Source organism: Podarcis gaigeae (genome assembly GCF_964106915.1).
Source record: "Podarcis gaigeae genome assembly, chromosome: 14".
In the NCBI taxonomy this organism is placed as follows: domain Eukaryota; kingdom Metazoa; phylum Chordata; class Lepidosauria; order Squamata; family Lacertidae; genus Podarcis; species Podarcis gaigeae.
This window is the reverse complement of record NC_139690.1, coordinates 52,972,428-52,995,540: the sequence shown is the minus strand read 5'-3', so window position 1 is coordinate 52,995,540 and position 23,113 is coordinate 52,972,428. Positions and strand designations below refer to the sequence as shown.

Genomic DNA, 23,113 nt, shown 5'->3' with positions numbered 1-23,113 from the left:
AGCATGCACCGCGCGGCGGCCGCGCAGGGTCCTCCCGAGAGACCTCCACGGGGAGGGGCGTGGCCGGCAGGCAGGGGGCGTGGCCAGCCGGTGCAGCGAGCAAATCCTGGGAATTACGGAGGCCGATGCAAGAGACGCGCCTCTCGCGTGTTTGTGCAAAAGCGGTTCCCCCCCAAAATTATGCAATGCTCTGCTGTTAAAATAAAATGAAAAAGTTGTTCAAACCTACTCCATTTGGGGCAATTAAAATGTTAAAAGTTGAATAAAGCTTGTGGAAGGAGGAGCGTTAAGGTATATAGAAGTGTACATATGGTTAATTTGAATGTGTTGTTATTGAATATTATTGAAAATGTATATTATTGAATATTGTATACCTAACGTATCAGCTGCCTGGGGTGTTTCACTGTTTGTGTTTTGGTGATTGGCAAAATTATATATATTGTACAATATTATATATATATACACACACACACACAAATACCGTATTTTTCGCAACATAGGACGCACCTTTTCCCCTCCAAAAATGAAGGGGAAATGTGTGTGCGTCCTATGGGGCGAATGCAGGCTTTCGCTGAAGCTGGAGAGCGAGAGGGGTTGGTGCACACCGACCTCTCTCGCTCTCCAGGCTTCAGGAAGCTCTCCGCAAGCCGTGGGAGAGCTGTGTGACTTCGCACAGCTCTCCCACGGTTTGCGGAGAGCTGCCTGTTCTGGGGTCGGGGAAAGCTTGGGCTTCCCCCGCCCCAGCCCCGTGCCTGGGGGGGAAATAAAAATGTTTTTCTTTATTTCCCCCCCCCCCAAAAAAAAACTAGGTGCGCCCTATCGGCCGGTGCACCCTATGGGCCGAAAAATACGGTACATATATGTGCTTGTCTGAAAAATAAATAAATTAAATTAAATAAAAAAGACCCTTCGAAAAGAATAAAGTCATCTGTAAAAAAAGGTTAAAAACAGCTGTTTAAACATTCAAAAATTAAAATCAGAGGTAAACTAAGAAAGAGATTGAAAAGTCTCTCTAAAGTCTGTGGCAGGATTTGAATGACTTCTGTGTTACGATGGATATTTATAAGAGAATATATTATTGACGGTTAAAAAGAAGATGGAGATTAATGGTGCACTAGATAAAATAAGCGGTAATGTATGATGGGGTGGTGGGAAGCCGCAGGGAACTCAAGAAGAATGTACAGTGAACAAATAATGTGATTTTCTTTTTGCATTTCTGTTTTGATTATATATATGTTTCTTATAGCCTTTTAGTATTAAAAAGCATTTAAATTTTAAAAAAAGAAATATAGATTGAAACTCACGTCCTTGTTCTAGATGTGTGTGGGCAAGTTCTTTCTTGTGGTGTTAACTGGTGCTGAGACTGCCTTGCCTGCTCACAGAACTGTAGGAGTTGGAAGGGATCCCAAGGATCTGGTCCATTTCCACCCCCTGCAATGCAGAATTGCAGCAAAAACTGGGATGGCTCCGTCGGGAGAGACTCTTAATTCCAGGGAGCCCCATCTCAGGCAAAATATTCCTGCACTGCGCAGGGTTGGACGAGACAATCACCGGGATCCCTTCCAGCTCTCCGATTCTGCGATTCCTTCCCCACCTGGAATAGCAACTGAGAGAGAGCAGCTGTTTGTTTCTTTAACAACCTAGGAGAATCAGAGTAGCCTGCTGCTGGATGAGGCCAATGGCCCTTCTCTGCTGGACCAGCATCCTGTGTTCTCCTAGGGTCCAGCCAGGCAGCGTCTCTGCATCCCAATTAGTAGCCATTAATAGCCACCCCCATGATTTTGCCCAGTCCTCTTTTAAAGGCTGCTTCCTGTGGGAGGGAGTTCCATAGTTTTAACTCTGCGCTGCATGAAGAAGGACTTTCTTTATCTCTCCTGAGTCTGTGGAACTCTGCCACAGGAGGCGGAGATGACCAACTTGGATGGCTTTTTAAAAGGTAAAGGGACCCCTAACCATTTGGTCTAGTCGTGTATGACTCTGGGGTTGCACGCTTTGGAGCTGGCATTTTTCCACAGACAGCTTCCGGGTCATGTGGATAGCAGGACTAAGCCGCTTCTGGCGAACCAGAGCAGCGCATGGAAACGCCATTTACCTTCCCGCCAGAGCGGTACCTATTTATCTACTTGCACTAGTGTGCTTTCGAACTGCTAGGTGGGCAGGATCAGGGACCGAGCAACGGGAGCTCACCCCATTGCAGGGATTCAAACCGTCAACCTTCTGATCAGCAAGCCCTAGGCTCTGTGGTTTCACCCACAGCACCACCCACGTCCTTTTTTTAAAGGACTGGGCAAATTAATGGAGGAGAGGGCTGTCGATGGCTACTACTAGTCACGATGTCTCTGTCACCTCCACAGTTAGAGGCAGCAGTGCTGGAGACCACAGGCTTGGGGAGGGCGCTTGTGTTCAGATCCTGCCATTGGCCTCATCCAGCAGCTTCTTAAATTCTTACTTTGGGTAGATATTTTAATTTTATTTCTGGTTTTCTGGTCTAATCAATTGCAAGGTGAGCAGTTCGTCAACCAAACAGTTCTGAGACATTAAAGAAAATGATATATAATGGAATTGAAAAGGATGTTTAAAATAACCTTTGTTAAAAAAAAAACAGAAAACAGAAGCTTTTCTCTTGAGAATTATAGGGACAGAACTACCTAAATTGCATAGAAACTTATTCATGTGTGCGACTACAGCAGCAAGAATGCTAAAAGGTAAAGGTACCCCTGCCCGTACGGGCCAGTCTTGACAGACTCTGGGGTTGTGCGCCCATCTCACTCAAGAGGCCAGGGGCCAGCGCTGTCCGGAGACACTTCCGGGTCACGTGGCCAGCGTGACATCGCTGCTCTGGCGAGCCAGAGCCGCACACGGAAACGCCGTTTACCTTCCCGCTGGTAAGCGGTCCCTATTTATCTACTTGCACCCGGAGGTGCTTTCGAACTGCTAGGTTGGCAGGCGCTGGGACCGAGCAGCGGGAGCGCACCCCGACGCAGGGATTCGAACCGCCAACCTTTCGATCAGCAAGTCCTAGGTGCTGAGGCTTTAACCCACAGCGCCACCTGCGTCCCAGCAAGAATGCTACTCGCCCCAAAATGGAAAGAAGCAGAAGTTCCAGCAAAGGAAGAATGGATACAAAAACTTATGGAATATGCAGAAATGGCAAAACTTACCTGAAGAATAAGAAATCAAGATAACAAACTTTTAATAAAATAATGGAAATTGTTTATTGAATATTTACAGATAAATTGCAAACAGATAAACTGACTGGCAGGATTATTGTAACAACCTGAAGATTCATATGAGTATATATTTTAAGTAGATAATTAAATGAGCAAATTAAATGAATTTGGATATGCAGAAGATATTCAAAAATAAATTTAAGGAACCGCAGAAAGAGGGGGAAGGAAGTCAAGCTTTGAAATGTTAAAATGATTGTAAAATTAATGAAATGTATAAACCTGAAAAGTATAATTAAAACAAAACAAAAAGACATTAAGGAAAAGGTTTCCTGGCTCTGCCAGGAGCAGCAGCTGGGTTAGAACTTGCCAGTGGCTCTAGTTTGGTGGGCACCAGGGGAAGGAGTGCGACTTGCCAGCCTCTGCCCAGCTCCCAGGGTGCCAAGGCACAGTCTTCCAGTCTTCCCCGTCCCTCCCTCATTTCCAAGAGCACCTTCCCTTGGCACCAAATGCCATTTGAGTATGTGGCTAATCTGGCTCCTATCCAAGCACCGCCGTGATTCACGACAGGCTCGGCTGGTTCCCTGCCTGCGCTGCCCATCTTCCAGATCTCCCCGTGTTCCAGCATCTCCTAGCAACCAGCAGAAACTTTCCGCGCTGAGCAGAACTCCGAGCAGCAAGCTTGACGGTGTTTTCCCCAGATAAATCCCATGCGCACATTGTCAGTGACTGATTAACTCAGAACCTACTGGGCTGTGTTGCTGTCCCGTCCCCAAGACAACTAGCTAACCTCGGAGTGGAAATCTCGATACCCGGCTCTTTGGAGGCCGGCTGCCAGAAGAATCATGACCCACAGCATCTCCTTTGCAGAGCTGATCAACCTGGCCATTGGGACACCAGAACTGGGCAATGTCAACTTCAACGCCCTCCATTTATTCCTGCACAGCCTCTTGGATCACCTCCACTTGAAAGACATGAAGAAGGAAATCACCGACGACGAGCTGGACTTCATCAAGCCCCCGAAAGACCTGGCCACAAGTGTGGCGACCTCCGACGTGGTCCAGCCGGCCAAGAAATCCAGCTCCATCTTCCACCAGCTGCACGACAGGGTTGTGGCGCTCGAGAAGCAGCTGAATTTCCTGAACGAGGCTCCCACCACCGCCGAGCTGCTGGCCCGCAGCCAAGGAGCTGCCCAGCCAGCCCAGGACATGTGGCAGATTATGCAGCTGAAGAAGAAGATGGAAATGAATGAGGCCGGGATGACCAAGGTGAGTCTCCCCGAAGGAAGAAAGGCGCCTTCTTTCCTTCCTCTTTTTCCTGGGCAGCTGGCACAGCACTCCTGGATGTGGCCCCCTGCCCCTCTACCTGTAAAAGAGAAGGGACCATGATGTTTGCAATGGGCCACCATTCATGATCAGATGGTGGTCTGGAAATGGCCCTGCCCCTGTGGAAGGTGTAGCCAAGGCCTTGAGGGCAGGGATGGGCGAGGCCTCCTGAGGTTGCTGGACTCTGGTTCCCATCAGCGCCAGCCAGCATAGGCCACATTCCAGGGATGTTGTGGCCCAAGAACATCTGGAGGGTCCTGGGCTCCCCATTCCCGGTCCATATCCAACTTCTGAACTCAAAGGTCTGCAGGCAGACAAGGACTAAGAGCAGAAACGGGTGGCTTGTGCAGAACAGGAGAGGGCCTGAGCTTTGCAGAAAAGGTGTGTGTGTGTGTGTGTGTGTGTGTGTGTGTGTGTGTGTGTAGACTGAGCACACTTTCCATAGTTCCTATCAATGGCCAGCTCTGCCCAGTCCTCCTGTCGATGATCTCCCCAGGTGTCATCTTCTGGTTCCAGCCGTCACTAACTCCCTCTCTGTCCTGTCCAGGCCATGACTACCTTGCAGGAGCTGCTGAACAACATCTGCACCCTGCAAACAGCCACCGAGGGCTTTCAAGGAGAGCTTGGGCAGCTGAAGGAGCACTTCACCAAAGTGAGTATCCCCAGAAGATGGAGATGACATCAGAAAGGGGCATCTTGCAGTGGGGCAGAGGGCATTTTTCTTTCAAAACAAAGGGGTCCCTGTGAATGAAGCCTGCCTGGGCTAGGCCCCCAGAGGTGCCTCTCAGAGATATACAGCCCAACTGTGGTTACTCAGCTGGCAAGGGGAGGCACTCTGGACATGCTCAAAGCCCTTCTTTCTACTCTTGGTTTTATTATTATTATTATTAGCAGCAAGTCCACCTATTCTGTGTTAAATGCAAGGCACAGTGGGCCATTGGCACAGCTGCACTCTCCAGCCCTCCAGAGCTGGGGCAGTCCCCTGGTTTATGAGGTCATGATCAGGCCCAAAGATGGCTGGGGCACAAGACTTGCAAGGGCCACGTAGTTCTTGGCAGGGGAGGCTGCAAACGTGGCCTTCTTTGTCACCTTCATTGCATCTTCAGCTATCCACCCAATGGAGGTCTTCCACGCAATGCAATGGTTGCTTTCATCTATCTTGGAGAGCCTAACTCTGGAACCCCCAGAGACAATTTTGCAAGGTACTTTGTGGGCAAAACTGCCCACCTCTGTGCAGCTCTGAATGCCGCCCGGATCACCAATACGCTTTTTGGGGGGTGAGGCAATGAAGTGGCAGCAGTTCAGCTGCAGATGCTGTTGGAGGAAGCTCATTCCCTGCCTGGACCCATTTCAGCCCTGGTTTGGGGGCTTGAGTCCTCCTGACCCACACTGCCCTTCCGGAGCTTTACGGTGGGAGAGTGTGAATGTGGAATTCTCAATGCCATTGTTTGGCTCACGGCTTTTATGTAAGATGCTTAGAGACCAAAGTTGATACCACTTACTATTATTACATAATAACCATGTGATAAATAAACAGCTCAACGTTGACGAAATGAGGGAGCAGCTCACCCGATTAGATGAGCAGTCCAGAAAGATGGACGGGATCAGGGAGCAATTGGTGAGTGCAACTTTCCTGACTCCCACCAGCCCTGCCCTACATCGCGAAAGCGGATGAAATATACTCGGAGTCGAGAATGGATTTCATGCCCCTTATTCAGCTCATAGTAGTGAGGAATGGAAGTTCCCCCAGAATGTCTGCTTTATATACATTATTTACACAATGGGCCCACGTGATTGGCTAATTCTGGGATTCTCCTGTAGGCCAATCAGGTTGTGGATTCACTTCCACCTGGAGCTGGATTGGGTGGCTCCTGTGGACCAATCAGACTGCTGCATTCTGAATCCCATTGTTCTAGGACCAATCAGACTGCAGCATTTTGGATCCTATTCAACTCAGTACATAACAGTGGAGAAGATGCTCTTTCTCTGTGCTGAGGCTGGACAGGAGCCTTAAATGTTGCTTGTGTGTTTGGAGCCGAGAAGAAGAAACGCGGGACAAGAGCGATGCCTTCCTTCCAGCCTCCTGACCTACCTTCCTGGGACCAGGCGGCTCTTCTCAAAGCTGCCTCTGAGCCTAAGATCGTAAAAAGGACCTGCTGAATTAGGCCAGTGGCCCATCTCGTCCAGCGTCCTCTTCTCACAGGGGCCAGCCAGGGGCCTCTTCTGGGAAAGCCACAAGCACAGCAGCCTCTCCCCTCCTGCGGTTTCCAGGCAGACCCACCTCCTTCCCCAGAGGCAGGATTTGTCCCTGTTTTAGATGGGGGACCAGCCAGCCTTGCACGTGAGCCCAGGACACCCACAGCTCACTCTGAGCACAATACACCTCTCTCTCTCTCTTCTTAAATCTTTTATTAACAATTTCAACATAACACTATATCAAAACATATCATATTCATTATCCCCCCCTTTTTCCCATTCCCCACCAAACCCTCCCTCCCCCCCCCAGACTTCCCTCAGCTCCTGTCTCTGATTTCTCAGCACGTGTTATTCTCTGCATATTATAAAATTATTTCAGTTCGTACATTATCTATCCACCATGTTATCAATCACTAAATTTGTGTATGTTTATTCAAAACCTGCCAAGGAGTCCAATTCATTTTGTTGTCTCTTTAAATACTTTGGAGGGAAAAGCTCCCATTCTTCTTTGAAGTCACAGTTGTCCTTATCTGGCAGTTTGTATATCAGTTTAGCCAGTTCTGCATAGTTCATCAATTTCTCTTGCCACTGTTCTTTTGCCGGGGTTTCCTCATTCTTCCATCCTTGTGCTATCCTTGCCTCTCTCTTGACCCCCCCCCCCCCGCCTCTTGTTGCCGCTGCCCTGCTTCTTCCTGGCCCAGCTCTCTGCAGGGGCATCGATGCAGGCGAGGGGAACATCAGGCGTCCGCCCTGGTCCGCTTGGAGAGGGTGGGAGGGATATAAATTTAATAATAAGCACCTGTACCAAATCATAGCAGTCAAGGGGGGGGGGCTTCCAGCAGCGCAATGAAGGTGAGGAATGCAGGAGGTGGCTGTTGTCCCAGGTTTTGACCTTTAAAGCCCTATGCGATCTAGGACCCTCATACCTACGGGACCACCTCTCCTGGCATGCCCCACGGAGGACCTTAAGGTCCACAAATGACAACACTTTGGAGGTCCCAAGACGCAAGGCGTTTAGATTGGTCTCAGCTAGGGCCAGGGCCTTTTCAGTACTGGCCCCGACTTGGTGGAACGCTCTGTCCCAAGAGACCAGGGCTCTGCGGGACTTGACATCTTTCCTCAGGGCCTGCAAGACAGAGCTGTTTTGCCTGGCCTTTGGTTTGGACTCAGTCTGACCCTTATGTTTCCCTCCTCTTACGGTTTTGATCTATGGGCTACTTTTAAAATGAGGCTGCATTTTAAATTGCATTCTAACCTGCATTTTAAATTGTTTCTGCCCCCCCATTATGTTTTTATTGTAATTTTACCGGTATTAGCTACCCTGAGCATGGCTTTGGCCGGGAAGGGTGGGGTATAAATAAAATTTATTATTACTATTATTATTATTATTATTATTATTATTAATAATAATCAGGGACCCTTCCACAAAGCGGCTCAGCAGGACAGACAGCAGTGGGGGGCGGAGAGGCGAGCTTTGCTGCCCCTCCCTGGGCCCAGTTTCCCTACCAAGACAAGTGGCTCAGTGTGGCTCATGCACAGAGGCTGGCGATACGGGAGGACCGCTTAGCCAAGCTGAGCCCATCTGCGTGGGGTGGGGCGGGGGGAGTCCCCTGGTTTCTTTACGGCCTTTATTGCTCCCAGGCTGGGCCGTGAGCGATGGCCTTTCCCACGCAGGTCCTCACCTGCTCCTTTCCCAACGCAGGGGAGGTTGGGCTCCTTGGCAGACGCTTCGGACCTGGTGCGCTGGAGCTCCCTCTGCGAGATGCTCACGGGAAAGGTAGGTGTGGGGGGCAGAGGGGGGGGGCAGGAAGGCAGGTTCCCAGCCCCCACACCCTGGCGGCCCTCGCATGAGATCCTGCAGCTCTGCAGAAAAGGGAGTGGGGAGGACAACCTCAGTGCAGAGGCAGCAGGATCCCTGTTGGGCATGCAGAAGGTACCCCCTTCAATCCTTGGCACACCTCCACTAGAAGGGGGTGGCAGGGAAGACCCCTCCCTGCCCACCAGCCCTGAGAGCTCCTGCCAGTCCAGGGTTGCCACACACCCCAGACATATCTGGAATATTTATTTATTATTTCATTTATATACCACCCTGTACCCGGAGGTCTCAGGGCGGTTCACAGAAAAGACCACAATATAAGACCAAAATCAGAACAATAACCCAGTAACACCTCCCCCCCCCCCAGCCACATTTTTAAATATAGGCTGTCTCTAGGAATTTCCAGGCAGGGCAGGGGAAAGCTCAACCACTTTTCTCTCTGGGTTTTCACTGTTTGAAATATGGCAACCCTATGCCACTTGAGTCTACGTTTGCCACGGGAGGTCAAGAAACTCTGCCAGCTCATGTAGCTGCCTCCGGGGGCAGGGGGCCTTTCCTTCGGTCCCTCCTGTTGGGATACTGCCAGGGAGATAAAGCCCATCATGGCCCCCACGTCGCCTCCGGACGATCATCGATCTCCCGTAAATACAGTATCAGCAATTAGCGACACGAGCTCCAGAAAATAGCTTGCCACATTTCAGAGCTGATGCACACTCTATCAGCAGAATTCGCACAGCGAAAGATGCACACAGGAGAGCATTATTTAGCAGTTTATTCAGCGTTGGTCAGAACAAAGAAAAAACATGACTGCCTGCTTGCGTGTTCAGGCACACAGAGAGAGAACGAAAGCAAAGACGCAGAAACATCCTGTGAACAGGAAATATGCAGGCTGTGACACAAACATCCTGCTCCCTTTTAAGGTGGAACGGAAATATCCTAACACCTCCCCCTGGTCAGTCCATGGAAGGCTGGCCAAGCCTCTTCCCATTGCCACTGCCACCCATAGCATCATGGAGGCAGCCATGTCTCTGGTCTTCATGCAAAGGCCATGCTATTCCGCAGAAGCCTGATTCTCCTTGACCACCACATCTGGCCCTTAAGCCAGAACTTTCTGACAGAGCCCTTTGACAGTGGAACGGTCTCCCTTGGGAGACGGTGGGCTCTCCTTCCTGGGATGTTTTTAAGCAGAGGTTGGGTGGCCATCTGCCATGGATGCTTGGGCTGAGATTCCAGCATTGCAGAGGGTTGGACTGGATGACCTCCGGGGTCCCTTCCAACTCTATGATTCCATGAGTTTGGCTCACTGTCAAATGGCTCTCACTCAAGGCTCAAACAGTCAGACCCTCGCTCCACCCAGCCTAGTTTTGTCTGCTCTGGCAGGCAGCAGTGGCTCTCTGGGTCTCTCCCAGCCTAGGGATTGAACTCGGGACGTTCTGCATGCAAGGCAGGCGTTCTCCTCTCCCCCCCCCCCCGGTTTCCCCTCCCTCCCACACATGTGCTTGTGTTGCAGAGCTACACCGACCCAGAGGGCTTGGAGAAGTCGTCCCGGGAAGTGCTGGCTACCCTGGGACAGCTGCCCCAGAAGCACGAAATGCTCCTGGCCCAAATCACTCAGCTGGAGGAGCAGATGAAGCAAGCCGGCCTTCGGGGTGAGTCCCTGGGCGACCCCACACCCACCCCAAGCGTGGCAGTGGGAAGGAAGAACCGTACACTGGGGGTGGGGCTGACACCTTCTGACCCAGAGGCCCCACCAACACGTCTGGGGCGGAATTGGAAGGCACACCCACCCACCCCAGAGAGCCAGTGTGGGGTAGTGGTTAAGAGCGGTGGACTCGTAATCTGGTGAACCGGGTTCGCGTCTCCGCTCCTCCACATGCAGCTGCTGGGTGACTTTGGGCCAGTCACACTTCTCTGAAGTCTCTCAGCCCCACTCACCTCACAGAGTGTTTGTTGTGGGGGAGGAAGGGAAAGGAGAATGTGAGCCGCTTTGAGACTCCTTAAAGGGAGTGAAAGGCGGGGTATCAAATCCAAACTCCTCCTCCTCCTCTTCTTCTTCTTCTCATCAGCTGGTGGGCTGGTCTGGAGCCGAGCTCAGGGGCCAAGTGCAGAGATGCGCTCTCTGCATGCCCAGAGGCACCCTCTGTTACAGTTACCTTGGCTCCTCCAGAGTCAGAGCAATGGCCCATCCAGCGCAGCCTCCTCTTCTCCCAGTTGCCAGCCAGTTGCCCCAAGGGGAAACCAGTAAGCAGGACTTGAGCAGTGTGGGACATTCAGGGAGGCAGGAGAGGATATATTGTTCATTAATATCCTTCCTAACTTGTGCTAGCAAGTTCTATAACTGAGCAGAGTTTTACATTCCCCTGTTAAACACACAGCAGATAGCTGGTTGCAGGTTTGTTTAAGCCTCTCACTGTTAGGTTCCTGGTAAGTCCCCTTATATTCCTCTTAAAAGAATGAACCATAATCTTGGTTAAAGTATATGAAAGAAGTTTACTCACATCAGTTCACAGTTGGATCCCTGAAGGCAGACTTAGTTACAAAGTATATCCATGTGGATCTATCCCATGTGGGGATAATCCCAGTGTCCTCTGTTGGCTGGAAGCCAAGAGAGCATCTCTAGCTAAAAAGCTGCTCCAACGACGGAGGAAGTCAAAGAGAGAGAGGGTGCTGTGTGCCTTTTCCTTTTGTTACCTGGACAGGTAAGGTCATGCCAACCTCTAGTCACCTGCAAAGGAAGTATGTCCCAGTCAGGAGGAAACAGGAAGTTTTAAACTGGCTGGACCAAACACTCCCCTGCATGTCCACTCTAGGAAAACAAGGAATGTTGTACTTGACTGCTCCTTATGTATCACACCCCACATAGAAGAGCAACTTTTCCTTCCTGCAGTTTCCAGCCCCTGGGATTCAGAATGTGGCTGCCTCTGACTGTGGAGGGCAGGGTGACTAGGAGCCATCACTGCTCTCTCCTCCAGAAATTTGGAGGATGAGGCAGCCCAGCTGTGAGCCTTCTCTCTGCTTGCAGGTCTTTCTGGAGAACCACCTGAAATGGAGTCTCTGCTAGATCGAATAAATTGGATCCAAAGTCAGGCTGAGAAGGTGACTTTTGGAGCACGGGGCAGGAGGGGAAGGGGGCGCTCAATAAGGTCCTCCACACCACCCAGCTGTTGCCTGCCAGGTGGGTGTGCACCCGGTAGCACCCAAGGGTCTCCCAGCTCCTTTGCTTGCTTTCCCCAGGGCAAGGAATCGCTGAAGGGCACCATGGATCAGATGCAGAGACTGAAGGATCAGTGTGAGAAGCTGCAGACGGGCATGGAGAGGCTGATGAAGAGCACGTCAGACATCCAGGTGAGCAGCGTCACTCACCTGGGAAACTCTGTGAGAAAATCAGAAGGGGGTCCGTCTAGCTAGTAGCTGTCGATAGCCGTCACTGCTGATGGCAAGGGGAATATAGGGTATAAAAGGAGAATTCCTGGATGCCAGGATCCAAATTTGGGGCAAGTACTCTTTGGTAAGAGAGCCCCCACAGAGTTTTAAAACCACAAAATATACAGCAAAGTTTGGAGACATTATATAGGCTGTTAGAATATGCCCTTCTAAGTCTCTTCCGAAGTTCCCCTCTTCGCCTTGTGTAGAAAAAGACCACACATTGGGTGAGTTGAAAATGGTTTACTTACATACTCTCCAAAGGTCTATTTCATGCACCTTTCCATACATCAGCCAGAAAACACAGGCAGTACAACTTGGTTTAGTTCAGTGGTGAAAGTTCCTATATTATTGATATAGCAACACAAGAATGGCTTGTAAAAGCCATGCGGTCTGAGCTGGAATTTGCCTTTTTCACAGCCAACATACACTGGATCAACTACCCTGCTGCCAGCCAATGCCTGTGTGAGAGGCAGGGAAGATCTCCCAGGGTGGGAAGCTGGGAGACTAAAGGGAAGAGCTGAGAGGGTCTACCCCTTTTGGGTGAGGCAAAGGTTAAGATTTACCCCTGAGAGAGGGCTTTTCTTTTCTTTTTTTTACCTCTTCTTCTCTCTTTTTGTTTTACTCTTGCTTAGATTGGGTTTTTTTATTATATTGTATAATGAAAAATATCACTTTAAAACTTGTGCAAAAATCCCCGGTGCCTGGACACACACACAGGTGTGTTCTGAATAATCTCGGGGCATAAATGCCGGTTTCAAGTGCGGCTTCTGTTCCTGTGCACAGACCATGCGCATCATGTTGGAGCAGCTGGATATCACAAAGGCAGACAAAGCCCTGATCCAGGAAGAGATGAACGTGGTAAGTGGACCGCGTGGAGCTGGGAGGGGGCTCATGCCTCCAGGGGAGGCGCATGGTCTGAGTGCTTAGCCTCTAGGGGAGGGCTGTCTTCCTTGGCCCCCCTGCTGCTGGAGGGCCTTGCTGCTTCTCCCCGCAGAAAGCCGACAAGAGCCAGCTGGAGGCCAAGGTGAACCATGTGGAGCTGCAGTCCGCCACCGCCCAGCTGAGCGAGATGATGCAGGACCTGCTGCAAAAGATGTCCCTGCAGGACAAGGACTGGCAGAAGGCCCTGGAGAAGCTCTTCACCGACATGGACTGCAAGGTGATGCCCTCCCGGCAGAGCCACCAAGCGCAGGCGGGCATCAGGGGCAGCCCGGCTGAAGCCTCGCTTACTGGGGTCATGTGGTTTCCGGGTTCCAGCAAGACCTTGCGAGAGCGGAGGCCTCTGTGTGATTTTGCACCCGGAAACCACTGCTCCTTGGAATCCACCACCTGAGGCGAATGTCTCTGTCTGCCTCCTGGGTGACCCAGCCCTGGCAGACATCCTTAGCAGTGGGCAAAGTTCCCAGCCTGCATTCTTGGGGCTCAAAACCTCCTGGCGTTCCTTGCCTGGTGTCATGGGCTGGTTGGACGTAGAGGAATGGTGGGAGGAAGTAGCTGGGCAACCCCCAAGGGAAGAAGGCTCAGAGCCCAGGGAGTGGCAGTGGGATGATGATGAGGGGTCAGAGGGAGAAGACTGAGAGGAGGTGTCAGAAGAAGGAACAGGGCTGTGTGAGCTGGGAGAGTCAGCGGCAGAGAGAAGTCCAGAATCAGAGGCAGAAGCTGAAACAGGAGAGGAGGGAGGCCAAGAGGCAGAGATGAGTCCGGCTGGTGAAGAGGCACAGGGGTCTCCCTCTCCTGCTGCCACTCCTGCTGGTCTCCCAGAACCAGGAGAGGCATGAAGAGGAGGGAGGAGAAGTTAACTTCACATAGGCATAGTCTCAGATTGCTTGGGGAAAACCCTGGAGAGGAGGAGACATAGCCAGATGTGGGGACGTTGTTATTAAAATGTGTATATCATCTCGACCTTTAGTCTCGGCCACTGATCCGTGGGGAGGGGCAAGACCTACTGTGGATGAGCTGCTGTGCTCATTTGGCCAGACACTCCGGCAAGTCTGTGCGGATCCTGGCCTGGCTAATAAAGCGTTAACTTCAACGTGCACAGTGCGACTGACCACTGGCTCACTCTTGACACCTCCCCACAGCTGGACCGCATGGCCCTGGACCCTCTGAGCCGGCAGCTGGAGCAGGTGTGGCAGGTCGTCAAGAAGTACCTGAGTGAGGGCCCCCGCTTTGACGCAGACAGTGCCGCTGGCTTTAAGAAGTGAGTGGGGGGGGGGGTTGGCAGGGAAGCTGGGGCTGAGCATCTTCTCTCCATCGTCGTGAGAGGCAGGGCAAGGGCATCCCCTCTGCAGTGCCAGCAGCCACTAATTTGTGCAGCACCGCTGCAAATCTGCCTCAAGGCTTGCAGCGTGTCAGGATTTATGATCTCCTGGTTTCATAACTTTCATTTCTTTAAAAAAATAACTTTTATTTAACATAATTATTACAAAATACAAGCAAAACACTGCGAATACGTACATACATATATATTTCAGATAAGCACACATATATAAAAAAGAACAAAAAAAAGAAGAAAAGAAAAAAGAAAACGAAAAAGAAGGAGAAAAAGAAGAAGAAAAATTGAAGAATTTCTTCCAAATTTATTCTACAAATAGCTCAATAATAAAATTTCCTTGATTGACTTCCATTGTTTACACTGCACCTCCTATATACATTTTAAGCAAAATTGTATCTGTTATTCCGTATTTTTCCCATACAATCTCATACAAATATTCTAATCAATAAGTTTTCTAAATCTTTCATAAATCTATTCTAAACACAAACAATACCTTACACTTAATCTTTGTCTACATAAATAATCATTTAAACATCATTTAATCATTTTGTCTTATCAAATCAGTCAGCTTTGCTAATTCCAAGTATTCGCAAAATTTAGTCAGTCATTCTTCTTTGATTGGAACGTAATTCCCTTTCCAATTATTGGCTATTAACATTCTCACTGCTGTTGTCGCGTGCAATAAAATATTAATTTTGTCATTCAGGATGTCACCATTCAAAATTCCTAATAAATATGATTCTGCTCTTTTATTATGTGATGTTTTATTAGCTTCTTAATTTCGCAGGTGGCGCTGTGGGTTAAAGCCTCAGCGCCTAGGACTTGCCGATCGAAAGGTCAGCGGTTCGAATCCCTGCGGCGGGGTGCGCTCCCGCTGCTCGGTCCCAGCGCCTGCCAACCTAGCAGTTCGAAAGCACCTCCGGGTGCAAGTAGATAAATAGGGACCGCTTACTGGCGGGAAGGTAAACGGCGTTTCCGTGTGCTGCGCTGGCTCGCCAGATGCAGCTTTGTCACGCTGGCCACGTGACCCGGAAGTGTCTCCGGACAGCGCTGGCCCCTGGCCTCTTGAGTGAGATGGGCGCACAACCCCAGAGTCTGTCAAGACTGGCCCGTACGGGCAGGGGTACCTTTACCTTTACCTTTATCATATTCCAATATTTCTTAATTTCCAGACATGACCACCACATATGGTATAATGTTCCAATCATTCTATTACACCTCCAACACTTATTATCACCCGATTTTTTCATTTTTGCCAACCTATCTGGTGACATATACCATCTATGATGCATCTTCATGAAATTTTCTTTCAATTGATAAGAAGCCGTAAAATTTATATTTTTTGTCCCAAATTTAACCCAATCTTTGTATTCAATTTCATAACCTAAATCTTGTTCCCACCTTAACATATTCTTACTTTTAATTCCTTGATCTATTTGTATATTATTTAATAATTTATACATTTGTGTAAGTATTTTTTGTTTATTATTGCAGCACCGCTGCAAATCTGCCTCAAGGCTTGCAGGGTGTCGGGATTTATGATCTCCCTCTCACACCAAGAGACAGCAGGCTGGCGGTTTTATAACTTTCCGATTTATTGGGATTTACACAGTAGTTCAGTCCGAGCACACAGCTCAATCTTCCTCACTCGATGGGTCAGTTGAGCCCACTGCAAGGTAGACTCTTTTCCAGCAGGATATACGCCATCTGCTCCGCCTTCTGTTGGCCTGACGCCAAGCCCGAACTCTGCTCATCCTCCTAGTCTGAGGAAACTCATGAGCAGATTCTCCAGGTTGCCTCTCCTCCTCTGTGTGTCTGAAAGCTGCTGCCCTTCTGTCTGCCTTTTGCTGTCCTGGGAATTTACAACTTGCATTCCAGGAGGAGAGGGGCTTGCCTCACTCTGCATATGAAGAAAGCAAGCCTTTGTCACTTTCTGCCTGCCACCTCCTTGGTCCTCGAAGCCCTCCCTGTCGCTCTGGGAAGGGACTTTCCTGAAACAGGGCTTGGCACAGATGCCCGAGTGGCAGAGCGCAGGCTGGCAAGGGGACTGGCTTGTTCTTTTTTAAAAAAATCATTCTTATTAAGTTTTCCATTTTAACAACCCAATCAAATCACATTAAATATTCCAAATTATACATATACATATCAAATAATCCAAATATTCTGCTGAATTATAATTTATTGGGAATTTATTTATTGGGAATTATAATTTATTGGGGCTTCCCATGCTTCAAGTTCAGGGGGGGGCTCTGATCGTCTCATATCTCCTGCTTTTGATAGTCATTTCCAATACTTCCTTTAAATCTTCCTGTTGTTCACATTCCTTCTTTCACAGCCTCTGAGTTGTTCCCACAAGCGAGATGACGTAAACAATGATATGTTTCTGTGTGAATTTTATGTGTATGATTCCCCGTCCATTTGCAGTATCTCCTCACACGCTGGTATTTCTGCCGAATCAATCCAAAAGTATTTTCACTGCTGGCAGCTGCCATCTTCCCTCAGTTCTGATGAAATAAATTCTAGTCATCTGCTCATTAATTTTCCCAGACCGGTTGCGTCAAACATTAGCCTTTCCAGGGGAGATTTACCAAATCGAACTTGAAGTACAAATATAATGACATATTAAAGGCTCACCTCCAAGGGTTGTTCTGCCGGCTGTGCGGGTGCTGGCCCCCACCCAACCTGCCACGTGAGACATCTTCAGGGTTATTCCATGGAAGATGGATGGTAAAAGGCCATCCTTCCTCAGGTGGTCAACTCGGGTCTCCTTGTGCTTTTCAGACAGCTCTTTGAGAGAGTGAAGTGCATCTCCTGCGACCGGCCGGTGACCATGATGACCGGGCCGTGAGTACAGACCCCCTTGGTACCTTGCAGGGTGGGAGGAGGGTGGCTGCTTTGTGGGGGAGGCAGCCCTGGGCTTTCAGGAGTTCAGCCTACACTCGAGTAGGACCCTGGTAGGGACACATGCCCGACTGGCATGTTCCCTGCCTCCTAGTCGATAGTTCAGGAGCTTCAAAAGTTTTCTTCAACCCGAACATCACAGCGACCGATGCCAACAGACACCGGCACACTTAGGGATCCGCAGAGTTTGTGCAACTTGCGTAACAGACCTCAGCAACTCAGCATTTTGGCTAATCTACTTTATTTACATATAAACACCCACGGAGCACTGCAACATGGCTCCCCCTCTCTCTAGCATCAGACAGCAAAGAGAAAAAGAACAAAGGACAATAGTCCCACTTCATGGAACACAATAACACAAACATCCTGTCTCCATCACTTCCCACTCTGTGGAGTCAAAATGTACACCGTCATGTGATAGACAACAATCCCATGACTGCAGACACGGAGCAGGAATTCTAACAGCTCCCCCGTCTCACCCCCCTCTCTTTTCTTCTTTGCAGACACATGGTGACCATGCGGAAGGGCAGCGCACGCCGTCGTCCGGCTAGTGCCAGTGGCTACGAACACCTGACACGGCTGCAGAGGAAGTGAGGAGGGGGCACTGTGATGGGGGATGGGAGTTGCGGTTGGGGAGCCCTGCTGATCACCCCACTCAGAGAGATGCGGGGAGGGACAGGAGCCCTGGGCCCTTTCTGCATCTGAAATCAGGGGCAGGCAGAATCTTTCACGATACGGCTCCCTGTGCAAGGCCAAGATTTGGCTCCCTCAAATGGATCTTCTCAATTAAGGATGTTCTCAATTTTGCACCCCCTCGGCTTGGCGCCCTGTGCAGGGGAACCCCACCCCCATCCCAGATCTAGAGCTGCAGACACCCACTTCTCCCAGGTCATACGTCCAGTTTCCCCGGGACATATCCAGGACTCCAATGGCAAAATTACCATTTGGGGGAAATTTCTAAAAATTGGCAAAATGTCTCCCCCCCCCCCCAAAAAATAGCTCATCAATTTTTTGTATCTGGATACTTCTTGAAATGCTGCAACCCTCGTCTGGGCAGTTTTCTGCTTCATCTGTGATTTCTAGACATGGGTCGGAGCAGATTCCCCCTCGTCCCACTCCTCTCCCTTTAAACCAGGACAAACAGCAACCTTCGGAAAACCCAGCTGCCATGTGCTCCGTCCGATTGAGCCCTAAAGAGCAGTTTTCTCTGGAGGAAAGGCAGTGAGACAAGAGGAAGTTTGGAGAAGCCTCATTCTCTCTGGTTCAATGTATTTTACCTTCCTGTTTCTGGTGGCCAGCCTCTCGCCAACGTCCCTTTTGTCCCCAGGGCCAGGGGTTTTTTTCTCTCTCAGGGGGAACTCACAGGAACTCAGTTCCGGCACCTCTCTGGTGAGTGCCATTGTCCAGGGGGCTAGTAGAAAAAAGACAGTCACGTAACCGAGAAATTGCACAAAACAAATGAAATACCGTGAAAATCCCTGAAACGAGAAGTAATCGACAGGAAATATTATCTTATGAAAATAAACTAATACAAATCAAAGAGTTTATGGGAAAAAATTAGAAAAACCTAAAATTGGCTACAAATCTCGTTTACCTGAACTATTCAGTTTCCTCAGAAGGAAATAGTAAGGTAAAGGTAAAGGGACCCCGACCATTAGGTCCAGTCGTGGCCGACTCTGGGGTTGTGGCGCTCATCTCGCTTTATTGGCCGAGGGAGCCGGAGTACAGCTTCCGAGTCATGTGACCAGCATGACTAAGCCACTTCTGGCGAACCAGAGCAGCGCACGGAAACGCCGTTTACCTTCCCGCCGGAACGGTACCTATTTATCTATTTGCACTTTGAGGTGCTTTCGAACTGCTAGGTTGGCAGGAGCAGGGACCGAGCAACGACCGCCAACCTTCTGATCGGCAAGTCCTAGGCTCTGTGGTTTAACCCACAGCGCCACCTGCATCCCTTTAGAAGGAAATAGAAAAATCATAAACCTTAAATGACTATTTAACACCAACAGTAACATCTAGACCATGGGAACGTTTCAGCCCTGTTCTTGAGTCTGTTTAAAATCTAAAACAGGTTTATCTTGTATTCCCTTTTTTGAATTTGTGCCATTTAGGTTTTTTAAACCTTTTTGTAAAGGCAACACTAGAATTTTAATAGCTGAATCCTCAACTCTTTATTACTGTGCTTTGCTTCCTCTAAGTTGGGCTTTGTCTAAAACTTGCCATTTAGGTTTTCAAACCTTTTTTGTAAATTCAGTATTAGAAATTGAGTCCTTAATCCTTTATTGCTGCCTTTTGCTTCACCTAGGTTGAGCTAGGATTGCAATACTTCAGAATTTTGGGGAGTTTTATCCCCTTCCTGTGAATTTTGGTCATTTAAGGTTTATGATCTTTCTATTTCCTTCTGAGGAAACTGAATAGTTCAGTGAAACGAGGTTTGTAGCCGGCATCCCATTAAGGCATCGTCCAGGGGACTTGGCAGTCTCCAGCCCTTGATGTTGAGCCCCGTGGCTGTGTCTTCTTTCCTCAGGGACGGGGAGGCCAGCGAGGCCAGTGGTGCCCAGCCCCCGCAGACCTGCTGGCAGTGCCAGGCCCACCACCAAGCATGCAGCATCAAACGCCTGACCCGATCCCAGGACCTCACCACCATCTACCCCTACGGAGACCCGACAGCCATCACTTACGACAATGTGAGCGGCCGCTGGGCCACCTCGAGCCGCCTGCTGGGGGGAGGGTGCTGGGTGCTGGGTGGGAGATCTGCCTGAAGGACCACAGCAGCTAAGAGTGGTCCTGCTGGATCTGGGGCACCAAAAGCCCATCTAGTCCAGCCTTCTGCTGGTGGCCAGGCAGGGCTGGCCAAGAAGCCGGCAAGCCCAGCTGAAAAGCCAAAGCCCCCCAAAACTGCCGGGAGGTAGATTCGACTGCTGGTCCTTCTCTCCTCCTCTGTGAAGGCATTTGGTGGTAACACTTTCTTCAAGATATCTGAGCTGGTAGTGGGCCTGGGCTGGGTCTGTTTGTTTCGTGATTCCCAATATTCATATGCCACCAAGTGATAAATGCCCTGTTGGGGGCTTACGAGTAAAAACTAAAGAATAAAAACATCAAATGCAACTTGAAACTAAAAACGTAAACCAGCAAAAAGCAGAGGGAAGAAATATTTACGACTGCCATTGTTTTCACCTGGTGCCTAAAAAGGTCATTGTGTAGGCCGACCTCTCTGGAGGGGCCAACGCTGGAAAGGCCCTGCCTCCATTTGTTTCATTTTGCCCACACTCCACTCTGTCCTTACTGGGCCTTGGCTCAGCTCATCTCTCACAGCCTTTGTCCCCCTTTCAGACCGAGGTGGACATCCTTGGCGTCAACGGCGTCCTCTACAAAGGCCGGGTGGACTCCCAAGCAGTCGAGCGCTCCCTCGCCCTTCAGAGGGAATTCACAGGTGCGGCACTTTGAGGGCAGTGGGCATGTCTATGGCAGTCCTCTTTGGGGTCCGGTTGCTCTTCTGCCTGGGGCTTCACCCGCACAAAGACCTGGCCTCTATCTCTCTCTCTCTCTCTATTGATGGGTTTTTTTCCACGACTGGCTTGAAGCAGAATTAAAACAGGGGTTCCGAGCAGCGTATCTCATCTCTCCCCCTGGTCTCCCCGGTCTAGTGTGCCAACTCTACCCACTACACCACACTGCCTCTCCTGCTGGAGCAAGAGACAGATGAGTGAGCAAGCAGGCAGCCATTGGGGAAGGGGAGGAGGAGGAGCAGGTTCAGGGGCTTCCGGTGGTGGGCTGACCGGCCTTCTCGCTTCCCTCCCCTGCCAGTCCTGAAGTGTCCCCGGCCCCCCCTGGGGATCAGGATGGAGAGAGTCCGCTCTGCCTATGCCGACGTCAGCGCCTCGCCCTATGCATGTGAGTCTTCTAAGCGCGCCTGGGCTGGGGGAAACACTGGCAACTGGGCACCAGGGAAGAGGGGCTGGAATCGGACTCGGGGGCCGTGATCCGTGGGGGATGGTACCAGCTGGGAGCTGCGGAATGGACCAAATAAGAGAATCCCTCCTCCACAGAGGTGCTTTGAGCTTGGATCCAGCAAAGGCTGTATTGAAGTTGCTAAATCGTATGGCAGCAGAAAGCACAAACGGCTGTTGCTTCTTTCTCTCTCTTTTTAATAATTTTTTGAAAAATTGTATGCATATAAAACAAAACCATTTCAAACATTAAAATACAGAGTTCTTTCGAACCCTCAGACCTCCTTCCCTCCCTCCATGGGTTCCATCTTTAAGATAAAATTAATATTACTGCATCTTTTACCGTTTTCTATCTATTATATAACCATAATTACCATAAAAAATGCCACAAGTGTCTTTACATCCCTGCCAAAGATTTTAACTGTTTACAGTGGTCTTTTAAATAAATTACAAATTTACTCCAGTCTTTAGAAAAGACTTGATCTTCCTGGTTTTGGATTTTCCCCATCAATTTCGCCATCTCCACATACTCCCGTCGGTTTTACCTGCCATTCTTCTTTTGTTGATACTCCTCCATCCTTCCATTTCTGGGCTACTATCATTCTTGCTGCCGTCGTTGCATACATAAAAAGTCTTTTATCTTCTCTTGGGACCTCTTCACTTATTATACCTAGTAAAAAGGCTTCTGGTTTTTGGACAAATGTATTTTTAAACATTTTCTTTAACTCGTTGTATATCATTTCCCAGAAAGCCTTTACCAATGTACCGGTACATGCCCACCACATATGACAGAAAGTGCCCTTTTTTCTCTTTGCATTTCCAACGCATTTCAGAATTTGTTTTGTACACTTTAGCCATTTTCCTCGGGGTTAGATACATCGTTTTCATATGATTTCTCTCTCTTTCTCAGTGCCTTCTGTCCGAAGGATAGCGCCAGGACGCCAGCAGCAGCTGCAGATGCAGCAGGAGATCACCTTTGAGACGGTGGATGGGACGGTGGCCTCCACCTTCAGCCAGAGCAACTTCAAGAGCGGTGGAAGGTTGGCGGGCATGTGAGCTGCGCCAGTGGCTTGCCCCTTGGGCGGCTCTGCCAGACAGCACCCGCCCATCCCTTGTGTTAATTGCGGGTGCCTCCCTCCCCCAGCAGATGGGGCTGCGACTCAGGAGTAGCTCCAGGGCTGCCCTGCTGGGCCTCCCCCCTTCCCTTTCGCCACCCAACTGAGAGGGGCACTTCAGGCAAAACCAACCCTGGCACCACCTGCCACCAGCTGCTGCCTATAGAGGCCCAGTTGCCCCTGGGAGATTGGGGGGGGCCTTAGCAACAGCAGTTGGTGAGCAGCTGGGTGCTGGCAGGGGAGGGGCAGAGTTTGCCCCCAGCCAGGAGCAGGAGGGGGTCCGGCCAGGTGCCCCCAGGCCTCTCCCCACCCAGTTGCCAGAATGCCCCTTTTGGAAGACCCTGTCCCCTGCCCGGGGGCCACAGTCAACGCAGCTCGTCCCTCTCCCCACGGGTCCACTCATGCCCACATACAAAGTGGAAGCTGGAGGTTGTCCGAATGAGTCTTACTTTAATGGGAAAGGTGAGCTTTAGATGCCAGAGAGAGAAAGATTATGGGGGCATTTCCTGGAGTTTGCAAGGAGGTGAGCTGTGCATGCAATGACCCCCCCTCCCCACTTTATCTGTGGGCACGTGAATTATACCCCGGGGCAAAAGCTGGCACCAACTCCTCTCCAGCTCTTGCCGCCTGCCAGTCCCCCCCCCCAGTTCTTCCCTGGGAGGGCCACAAACCCCCAAATGCCCCCCTATGAGACCCCTGGAGCTACTCCCGATTCTGTCCTTGGGTGGATGTGACTTAAGAGTTTGTTGAGTGAGGAAGAAACAGAACCCATAAAGTTTTTTTCTGTTTTCTTAATTTGCTGCCAGCCATTCCTCCTGTCGCATTTGGCAAGGGTCACAGAAGTTGGAGCATGGGGGGTTAGAACCACTGGGCCTTCTTTGAGGGTATTTTGGGATGGGTGGGAAGCCTGAGACAACCTTTGAAGGACCCCCTTAGCCGTGA

At 50.0% G+C, this 23,113-nt stretch overlaps 1 protein-coding gene across 1 annotated transcript; it reads left to right on the top strand.

The window, feature by feature from the left end:
• Nucleotides 1–3,737: 3,737 nt before the first annotated feature.
• Nucleotides 3,738–22,966, top strand: LOC310831164 (uncharacterized protein C16orf96). The gene is made up of 16 exons (XM_083711542.1): nt 3,738–4,435; nt 5,040–5,144; nt 6,030–6,110; nt 8,391–8,465; nt 10,015–10,153; nt 11,527–11,600; nt 11,739–11,849; nt 12,714–12,788; nt 12,925–13,089; nt 14,012–14,130; nt 16,987–17,049; nt 17,610–17,696; nt 19,634–19,793; nt 20,440–20,539; nt 20,914–21,000; nt 21,967–22,966. Exons 1-16 carry the CDS (start codon nt 4,013–4,015, stop codon nt 22,110–22,112), a joined length of 2,010 nt encoding a protein of 669 aa, XP_083567668.1. The 5' UTR covers nt 3,738–4,012; the 3' UTR covers nt 22,113–22,966.
• The last annotated feature ends 147 nt before the right edge of the window (nt 22,967–23,113 follow it).